The following is a 10944-nucleotide window of genomic DNA, read 5'->3' on the forward strand; positions in this document are numbered from 1 at the left end:
AGGATAGGCTTCCTTAGGCTTTATTTATTAAAAAAAATCATATTTTAAAAAACAATCTATATTTAGTCTGCTAGCCGTGGTACAATAAGCGGCGGGGGCTGCGGCCCCTGCTGGTGAGGGTAGAAGGCGTCTCCGGGGCCCTGCTCGTGCTTGGGCATTTCGCCCGCCTGCGGGTACGGGTGGTGCGGCGGCGCGCCCATCCATTGCGGGTACCAGTATAGACCCTGGAATGAAACAGTAGTTAAGGGGCTGGTCAACTCGCGAGGATTACTTGTGAGCAAAGAGAATATAACCACTAATAAAGGATCTAGTGTAGATGTCCCTTCAAAGCATTTCATCTGTGTGTATGTTTGTCTAGGGCTACACAAAACAGACCGAGCCGCTAAACATGACAATATCCACGCGAGGTGTCTTATTCTGAATAGACCCATACCTAATCATCATCAGGCTTTGATTCATGGTTAAAATGCTTCCAATTACAGTTTTAGAATAGAATAGAATACATGTATTTACGTCTCATCATGGTTGGCTACATATTTAAGAGAAAAGGAAAAGGAACGTACGAAAAAAGGACCCCCAGCCACTAATGCCACGGCAAGCCGCAGCGCTGATTTTCGGTAGGGACCTATTAACTTATAAGAGTGATTCTCAAAATATTAGTGGCATCTTAACCTGTCATCGAGTTTTTGAATTGAATGTATCTTTATTTGCTCTTTTTCATATGAAACAAAATGATACATTTACTATTGTCAACTAGCAGTATTGATAAATTCCGTTCCATGACGTTAGATGTCGACTACGAAAAAACGCGCGTTTTGGTAAGAAAACTGATGTATGGAGTCTATGGTCCTAAGGAACACAAAACAAGTAGGTACATATAATTACCTTGCTGCCGGATCCCTGGCACGTGAATCTGTACTCGTTGATGGTGAGCGGGTCCAGGTAGCTGATGCCCGCGATGGACCCGTAGTTCGGGGGGAACATGTACCAGCATCCGTCTAGAGAGTCTGCATAAAAGCATAAACCAGTGGTACTTGAATAATGCAATTAAAAAGAAAATCATAAGTTATGAATCATCATCATTGGCCACAGCACCTCTGTAGATGATAGTTGCAGCGACTAAAGAAGGTATTTTGAGGAGGTAGTCTACAGCCTTCATCGACTGCGATGACTGTATAGACCAATGGCCGATCGGCATTTCTTGCCGCATCGCACGTTACGCACAGACGTGACTATTATGAATCACAACAAACTTACAATGTGTCTTAATTACCAAAAGTCTTGACATCTCAGGGAAATTTCTGTTTAGTAGCCCTATAGTGAACTAATGTAATAATGGTTGTTTTTAACTTTTACGGAAGCGACTTCCTTCTCTACCCAACTCCAAGGTAAAAACCGGTGTTTAATAGATGCACCGGCCTGCAGGCGAATTTGTTTTGGTAGGTTAGCCAAGGGTATGGTAGGATATATATACCCTAAGGAGACTTCAGAGTGGGTGGGGTAACCCAGGGCTGTAACGCGGCAGCTGAGGACGCAATTAGGATAAACACTAATATACTAATATTAGCGAGATATACAGGGTGAAATTTTAATCACCAGCGATACTCTGTGACCTATAAAGTCACTGCACAGAAATGCTGGCAGTGGGGAGACACTCCTGACTTCGGGTAAACTCGGCTTCGTTCGGCTCAGCATTGCTCCGAGCAATTATTAGGGTTGGCACCACTTTCTGACGTCCTTTTGCGTGCACGGCCACACATAAGATAATCACTTGAATTTTGACAACTCTAAATAACCGAAAGGGATAGTGCCATACATATATTATAGAGGGTGAAATTTTAATCGCCAGCCGTACTCTGTGACCTATAAAGTCACTGCGCAGAAATACTGGTGATTAAAATGTCACCCTATATGACGGTGGACTTACATGTAACGTTGCTGCCGTCAAAGCCGTTGTTACCACTTGGAGTGGTATAGGCGTTGGGGGGTAGCGTGCTGGATTCGAACCATGGTGGTATGGGTGATAGACCAGTGCCAGGGTCACCCGGGATCGTGAAAGGACCTAGTTTTGAAAAGTAAAAATACTATTAAAACACTAAAACCTATATTCAGTCCAAAGCGGCAGTTGTTATCATTTATATTTTAATTAAATATTAACTAGTTAACAACTGTGATTTTAAGAGATTCTCGTACTATCCTGAGTTCCAATGACAATGGCTCCTCCTATGTCTAGTTCTAGGGCCTCTGGATGTCAGTATTTTTAAGAGTTATGGAAATTCTTCGTACCTGGTTGGGTCTAAACCAGACGATCATATCGTTTATTGCTGAACATGCATGGAAATGGTCATTGGTCACTACTCTTTTCTGTCGCATCCTGATCAAATTCTGACATCTCTATGCGTATAAAATTTGTCTTTTCGATAAGCATTTTTATTCATCTACAAATTTGGCTGGGTCCCCACTCCCCAGGTCCCCAGGTATTCCGATAATCGCTTAAAATACTGGCATTCAGAAGCTCTAGAACTAAACACAGGAACGCCACTAAAAAAACAACTTAATAAATTTCTTATGTAACTAGGTACTAACTTTTGTTCACGTAAAAAACATCGTTACCTCCATAAAAGTTGGTATTGTTCCATTCGCACACGTGGTGGTCGCAGAAGAGGGGGGTATACTTCTCCTTCGTGTAGTACGACTGCCCGTTTGGTAGGAACTGGACAAATGAACAAGATGTTTGTGTTTGAATGTTTTTATTCCACTACCGCTATCCGGTTCGAAGGACCACTAAATAAGTGGTCCTTCGAACCGGATTGCCCAATATTGGAATGGTAAAACTGTATTGCGTTTTATTCAGTTTTGTCAGAGAATACACAAACAGAAAAGCAAACAATGTCACTCCTGTACCGGGAAGTATCTTGGAGCATAATTTCTGGTTGTGACTTACATTGCTCAAAAGAGGTCCTGAGTAGGTAGGTACTCCTAAAGTCCCGACGGGAGTATCACAATTGTAGGCATAGAAGAAGAACACGCACTCATAAAAGCGTCCATCATCAACATGAACCAGATTAAGACTAGATAATTTAACAAGCAAAGGGCTATGAGTAATATGCACTGTTGTCTCAGGCGATGCCGCTTGGCACGATTGTTCCTTAGGTCAAACAAAGCTGATTTGGCCCGGTAGCCACAACACTGTGATTGTAACAGCCAAAATTGTCACTTTTTTTTTTGTACAAAAATATATTTTTTTTTATGGAAAGCTATAATAATTATATCCAAAATGAATTCCACGTCCCTAAATTATACGAAAATGATATATAACTTGCCCTAGTTGCTAAGAACCGGAAGAAATATAGCCCTCCCCTCTTTTGACTTATTGCACAGTATGATCTCGTGGCTACCGGGCCAAATCAGCTTTGTTTGACCTAAGGAACAATCGTGCCAAGCGGCATCGCCTGAGACTAAATAAAGTGTATGCTGCTCAATACATTTCTGCTCATTACTAACCCTACTATATTGTCAATGTCCTTAGTAACCCGTTACTTACTAGCATATAATCGTAGTGGCGGAACCGTATGCCGTGTATATTGAAGTCGAGGATGAAGGAGCCGGAGGTGATGATGCAGGAGGCGGCGGTGAGCGGCGGCAGCTTGTACACCTCCGTGCCGCACTTCACCACCGCCTTCGGCAGCGTCACCACGTCGCGCTCGTGCTGCAAGCCTTTCTTGAACGGGAACCTGGCGACAATCAGTGGTATCCAGACGGGCCTGATCAAATCGGTCGATTAAATCAGGAAAATAATTGGCGCCATTCCCCAATTTTAGATTGATGGTGATATTAGAGCCCTCTAAATTGAAAAAATGCCCCAGAACGAAAATACTGGCGTCACAAATTGGTATTCTTGTGTCCGCACCTCATTTTATCCGTAATATCGGTCATTATCGGCGGTTGAATTCGGCGAGCCAAATTGGTGTATGCGTCCGAACGTCCTGATTCGATCGGGCAATTTCATCAGATTGGCGAAAAATTGACTAGTCTGGATACCGCTTCATTCTTATTAGATAAGGCAAAGCTTGTTGTTCTAATTTGTAGCAGGCCAACTGGCGTTCTACGAATATTTAACGTTTAAATGTCCCACTGTTGAGGATCGCAAGTCTCTCCAAGTGTGGCCATAAGAAGTCTTAATGAGATTTCGTCCGAATTTATAGTGTGAGGAAGTAGAAGGCCGGTGTTGGAGTGAGCGTGACAAGTTTAAACGTTGTTTTTTGAAGTGAAAACTTCTTTAGCGGCGCTGAGCACTTTTTGGGATAGGGAAAAAATGTTAAACTCGCGACAGGTAAGATTCGTAAGACGTGACGTCACGTGTCCGTCACAATGTCATTGAGTTTTTCTTTATTGATTTAAATGCCATCTAGTGAGTTTCCCTCTAACTGGTACTGATATAACTCGAGTACTAACAGTGATGTGCTTAGGGGTTTCAAGTAATGCGACGAAATAACGCTAGATGGCGTTAACCTCAATTATACATAGTGCTGCAGACATTTTGCACAAGATGGCGCTGTTATTAATATTTTGAGTTTTCACTTCTGCCGGCACTCCCGGAGTGCAACACGTTTTTTTTTCTATCACTGTAGAGGAGCGCGTAAAGTCCTTATGATGCATGATGACCTAACCAGTGGCGTCTTCAATTTGGATTGCGGGAGCGTAATCGTGCGAAGGTCAGGCTTTAACAGAATTTATGAATTGAGCTTAAAATGAACTTAGTACTGGCTTTATAAGAACGCTGCTTGCACTCTTCCATAGGAATTCCTCAGTAGTTGGTAGAGAGCGGAAAAAAGTGCCTACGTGTACATCCAAATTTTTCGCGAGAAAACTTAACAACTTGGTATCTTCACCTGTAAATGCATACTTGAAGATGGCACTCCAGCCCATGCAAATAATTATCAGTAGCAAAGGCCAAGCTGGGGTCCTCCTCGAGATAATACTTGTTGTCGTCCATGAAGTGTACGAAGCCGAGGAAGTGGAAGCCGCGGCCCTTGCAGTAGGGCGCCGGCCCGCGCCCCATGTTGTAGATGTCGCTGTACAGCTCCGATATGAAGATGTACACGTTGCGGCCGCAGTAGTATTCTGCAAGGAAGTTCTTTTGGTGATAAGGTACGTCAAGATTTGGGCGAAGCTCAATTAGCGAGCATGTCGCAAACATTGACATAGATATACTAGGGACTGGCTTTACGGGCAATAATAATGAGGGATGACAGGGGCTTGTACAGCGGCGTGACACCGGTACAACGCGATTGGTTGATGAGTTCGATCACGCGCGCGATTGGTTGATGAGTACGCATCACGCGCGCGATTGGTTGATGAGTTCGCATCATGCGCGCTATTGGTCGCAACTAATTGAGTTGCGTTAGACTGCACGATTGGCTGGAATTCGTGAGTCACACCGCTAAACTAGTACCATTTTTAGTGCTCGTAAGGCCAGTCCATAGATATATACGTTAATTGGTCGCAAACGAGTATAATCATGGCTTCGCTATAGTCTGTATCTTTAGGTTTTTAAAAAAGAGTAAAAAATCTACCCTCAAATGGCTTCTTAAGCCAGTTGAGGGTAGATGAAAAGATTACATGATCAAATAATGTAGGTTAATGTCAGGTCGTTCAGTGACAGATACAGATGGTTTTGTATTTGGTTGGTTAATCGATAAATGTTATAACTACTTACCCGAGAATTTCGAAATTATTTATTTACTTTTATTTAAGTACCTATAGATACAGAGTATAGGTCAGGACGCACCTATATCTACAAACGATTATTTAAGCAGGAAATCCCCATGTTATAGAATATTTATGATAAATACTGCAGACGACCAATCCCAATAAGATGGTCTGCTCAAATCTACTCAACTTTCGACTTTGATACCAAACCTACTTCACGGCGTCAAGGAAGCAAATTGATTCCGCAGGAAGTCACGACCCTCATTAATGAGGAGCTCGACGCGAGGAGGGTAATGATATGGTACCTTGACTGAGGTAGAACTCTGAAGGTACAGCTCCACCCACAGCTGCGTTGCGTTGTAGGAGGCGACCCTCAGTCTTGATGGCATTGTTGTCGTATATCAACATATTGATTTATCACGTTGTTGACTATGTGGTAGTATAGCAGTACCTTGACTGAGATAAAACTCTGAAGGCACGGCGCCGTTTGAGGCCTGGTTGTATGTGGCGACGCGCTCCGTCTTAATGGCGTTGTGGTTATCGTGCATCGTCAGCATATTGTCTTATCGCGTTGTTGACTTATGTGGCAGTATAGCAGTACCTTGACTGAGATAGAACTCTGAAGGCACTGCGCCGCCTGAGGCCTGGTTGTATGTGGCGACGCGCCCCGTCTTAATGGCGTTGTGGTTCTCGTATGTCGTCAACATGTTGTCTTATCGCGTTGTTGACTGTGTGTGGTAGTATAGCAGTACCTTGACTGAGGTAGAACTCTGAAGGCACGGCGCCGTTTGAGGCCTGGTTGTAAGTTGCGACTCGCTCCGTCTTAATGGCGTTGTGGTTGTCGTACATCGTTAGCATGTTGTCTATCGCGTCTTCCAGCGCTATTAGGAGTACCTGCAAACAATGTCATTACTTCACCGAGCAGAAAATGAACTTTAATACAACGAAATAAGGTCTATGGTCAGTTCTACCTTCAGCTCCTTGACATGCATGTGGACGAACCTGCCGAGATGATCCACTGCGATATGCACTAGCTCATTGATCATGTACTGCAAGCAATAAACAAAATAAATTCTTTAACAGATTGTACAGTCACGCTCCGTGATTGTTACGCCATTTAGGGTTCTAACTAAATTGGACATTCCATAGCGTAAGTATGGAACAACCAATTTAGCTAGGACCCTAAATGGCGTAACCATCGCGGAGCGTGATGGTACCTACTGTTTGTTCAATATACGTTCTTCGTCTTCGCAAACGAAATACTTTGAGGTAGTTCAAGACACAATGGTATTAAATATTTCTAATCATAATATTTAAAATGCTTGCGACAGCCTTGTAGTAGGTATTTGCAGAGGTATCGGTGCATTGTACAATTTTATCAAGGGTAAGTTTAAGGACTTCTACATTCTGCCACGGTTTTATTCTTACCTAGTGGCAATAGAAATACCAATTTTCTGGAAAATTTAAATGTCTTCCAATTAAGATTCATGCATGATTAGCAATGTACAAATTGCAGAACATTCCCAAAAAGCGGAAACGTTCTCGAGAATGTTCACAGAACATTCCTGCAACATGGAAATTATTGTTCCGCCATCTTGGACTTTTTCCAAAAAAATTTTTTTGTCATAGGAATCTAATAGAGGCCTCTATCTCAGCGCGCTCGGACCAACTTGAAAATTAAAAAAAAAAAGTCGGCCATTTTGATATTTTTTAATGCTGTTTGTTTTGTCTCGGGGCCCTCTATGACATTTGGTCGAGCACCCCCCACCTATCACGCACCGTTTAAAAGTTGCCATACAAAATAAAAGTGGCCAGTTTTCCCGCAATTGTAGCATATTTCAAAAAAAAAAATTTTATAAGTATCTAGGGAACCCGAGATTCCGCGACCAAAATTTCAGCGCGCTAGGACAAACTTGAAAAAATAAAATAAAAAGTCGGCCATATTGAAAAAAACATGGCCGCGTCAAAAACTGCCAGGGTCCCTCTATGACATTTGGTCGAGCACCCCCACCTAGGTCTGACCGTTTGGCCGGGCCGTCATGCATTTTTCTGACCGGAAGCGGTAGACCAAAAGTCGGAATTTTCTGGGGGTAAGGATACTACACCTAAACTATCGTGAATATTTCTGGTATAAACTACGATAAATAAATAAATTCTCGTTCTCGAGAACATTCTCAGAAGTTACCGAGAAATTCTCATGTGGAAAGTTTCGCAACTTTGGAAAGTTCTCGGGAGTGCATTGCTATGCATGATATATGTACAGTCCGCTAATAGACAGAGGAATGGGTGTAGCGGAGACCTAGTAATAGGATTAAGAAGGGTTCAGCAGGCCTACCGCAAAGACCGAAGTTCGCAAATTGCCGGTGTCACTCTTTTTAAATCCAATTAACGTGTAATTAGTGACAGAGAAAGATGCCCACAATTTGCGAACTTCGGTGGTAGCGGCTCTCGAATAGGTACAAAAATAACAAAACACGACCTGATCAGGCGCGTGTTTGATCTTCATCATCTGAAGCTGGTAGTGCGCTAAATGATCCAACTTGTCAGTAGGATCATGTCCGTAGATCTCGAAGGCGTCGATGATCATGGCCAGGGTGACGTTCTGGCCGGGTTCCTGGCAGCATGGGTGGTTCTTCGGGTCGTAGCCCAACTGGAACACAAAACTAATATTCATGGTTTGGACTTTTTCTACCCCTTTTTCCGTTTGAATATATTTAATACTAGCTTTTGCCCGCGACTTCGTCTGCGTGGAATTAGTTCCAGCAGAGGGTAAGTATAGCGCCTGGATAAAATCTAATGGCAATCATTTTGAGCATAATATGCTTAATTGCTTACACCAATTAACAGGCAATTCCACCCCCTTTTCACTCTCATTAGGGATGACTTCCGACATAAAAAACTATTCTATGTCCTTCCCCGGGATTTAAACTATCTCTATGGCAAATTTAAACTTAATCTGTTCAGCGGTTTAAACGTGAAGAGGTAACAGACAGACAGACACACTTTCGCATTTATAATATTAGTAAGTATGGATATGGATTAGCAAAATATTTAAAATTGCTTACTTACCACATTCATAAAACATTGTGAAAGTAAAATAAAGCTAAACACTCTGCCAGTCTCGGCCATAGCACCTACGCCAAACTGAGAATGAAAGCAAAGTGCCCTTGTTATTTTTAATTGCCATTTTAACAACCCATCAAGAAATGAAAGTTATTTCTGTTAGCTAATTGCAACTAGTTGGTATTTGTTTTTACCCAAATGATGATAGGAGGGTAATGTTTTTTGTTCGTCTTTTGTACCTTTGCACAGAATAATTAATAGTACTACCGTACAGAAAGGAAACTTCCTACAAAAACGAAGTTTGACAGCGGTTCAGGGTCGAATCATGCTGTCCCTTTCTAATATATGGCACTATCCCTTTCGGCTATTTAGGGTTGTCAAAAATCAAGTGATTATCTATCTGTGGTCGTGCACGCAAAAGGAAGTCAAGTGGTGCCAACCCTAATAATTGCTCGGAGCAATGCTGAGCCGAGCGGAGCCGAGTTTGACCGAAGTCAGGAGTTTCGCACCCCTGACCTTTGTAGAATTCAGCCAAAAGAAATGCTGGAAATGCTGCATTAGGTATATGTACTTATGTGAAATTTGGTAAATATTATGTTTAAATTTTTAATAACATTTGGGCAGAAAATCGAACTTACAGTATGTAAACGGCTAAATCCATTGTATTGTTTTCGCATGTTTTCGTATTATTTTGTTTAAATTACGCGGAAGTTGTTGTTTTTTTTTTTAATTCATTTCATGACCATGGATCAAGGCCTGTTCACTTCCTAAGAAAGTTATGTCCCCAAATAATTGCGCATGTGTGCGCCTTAATCTTCTATGTGTGCGTTGGCCTCCGGGAAAAAGTTGCGAGTAATAAAAATAAAAACATTTTTCTACAGCAACATTGCTCCCAACTCTGATTTAAATTATCACGAATTTTATACAATATTAATCATAAAACGGGACTTAAAACGCTTAAAACTTAATTACATGCGATTAAGTTTTATAATGAATATTTGCTTCCAACTGTCTTTATCAATGTTCATAAAATATATGGAGGGTAGGTACGTCTACCCACCATAATAAAAAATATATTTGTCAATGACTCTGTCCAACTGCTGTGGTTAAAGTTCATAACGAAAATTTTATTTATTAACTCTTTAAATAATACATATAACGTGTACCGCTACGTACCACTTAAGACTGTAAGTCTGTACCTACATGGATTACAGCAATGCACATAGAAAATGTGCTAAATGCGGAGCAACGGCTGTTGAAGCAGCCAGAGTGAAATTTACAACTTTAGTGGGTTCAGAAGGAACCGAGTCATAACGCATCTGGAAAGCGTATTAATTAACCGTGAAGAAATGTATGAATACAAGTTGGAAATCTGTGTAAAATGCCGTATGTAAAGTGTAGTGTATCTGTGTGTAAAGTGTAATAGGTAGGCATGCCTAATGTTATTTGTATAAAAGGTACTGAAATCTTTGTGAATGCGCTTTATTAATGTCTATTTTTTTATTAAGTTGCCAGTTTTCAGTGTATATTTTTATATGTAAAACATTTTTTAATAAATAATATATATAATGTTATAAACATAAACATGCCTTTTATTTAAATCAATTGATAATACCACAAACAAGGGGTAATATTTGCATCTTGCATATATTTCGTGATATGAAGATAACAAATATGTTTATCAACAGAATTACTACCTACCAATACCCGCCAGGCTAAACCGGTTGTCAACTTTATTTCCATTGGTACACAAAGACGGCGCCACTAGTATAAACGTATAAACGGTTGGGGACATTTTTTTGTATGGAGTTACCGTTCTTCTCCTAGTGAGTATTATATTCTTTGCCATGGATACAAGTAGGGCTTGCAAATATTCGAAACTTTCAGGTATTCGAATATTCGACTTTTTCTGACGACATATTCGAATATTCGAATAATTATTCGAATATTATAAAAAATAAGAAAAAGAACGAGAAATCGGTTTATTATCGTTTTATTCAAAAGCTTTTTTCACATATTGCTAAAACTAATGATATTTTGCAGAAATTAACTAGATTTTATCATCCTACTATGAGATGCCCACATTTATAAAAACAAGTAAAACGCCAAAATAAGACGTATTCAATATTTCTAGATAAAACTTTTATTATAAATGCGTTGTTGCGTGAA

General features: G+C 40.9%; 1 protein-coding gene across 1 annotated transcript; it reads right to left on the reverse strand.

Annotated features, from left to right (window-relative positions):
• Window positions 1-40: 40 nt before the first annotated feature.
• LOC134800741 (uncharacterized) lies at window positions 41-8923 on the reverse strand. Its single transcript, XM_063773273.1, has 10 exons — window positions 8782-8923; window positions 8192-8362; window positions 6684-6761; window positions 6465-6606; window positions 4893-5124; window positions 3545-3734; window positions 2614-2713; window positions 1928-2062; window positions 886-1007; window positions 41-224 (listed from the first exon to the last, which is right to left on the reverse strand). Exons 1-10 carry the CDS (start codon window positions 8839-8841, stop codon window positions 63-65), a joined length of 1392 nt encoding a protein of 463 aa, XP_063629343.1. The 5' UTR covers window positions 8842-8923; the 3' UTR covers window positions 41-62.
• Between the last annotated feature and the right edge of the window lie 2021 nt (window positions 8924-10944).

This window comes from Cydia splendana, chromosome 20, assembly GCF_910591565.1.
Source record: "Cydia splendana chromosome 20, ilCydSple1.2, whole genome shotgun sequence".
In the NCBI taxonomy this organism is placed as follows: domain Eukaryota; kingdom Metazoa; phylum Arthropoda; class Insecta; order Lepidoptera; family Tortricidae; genus Cydia; species Cydia splendana.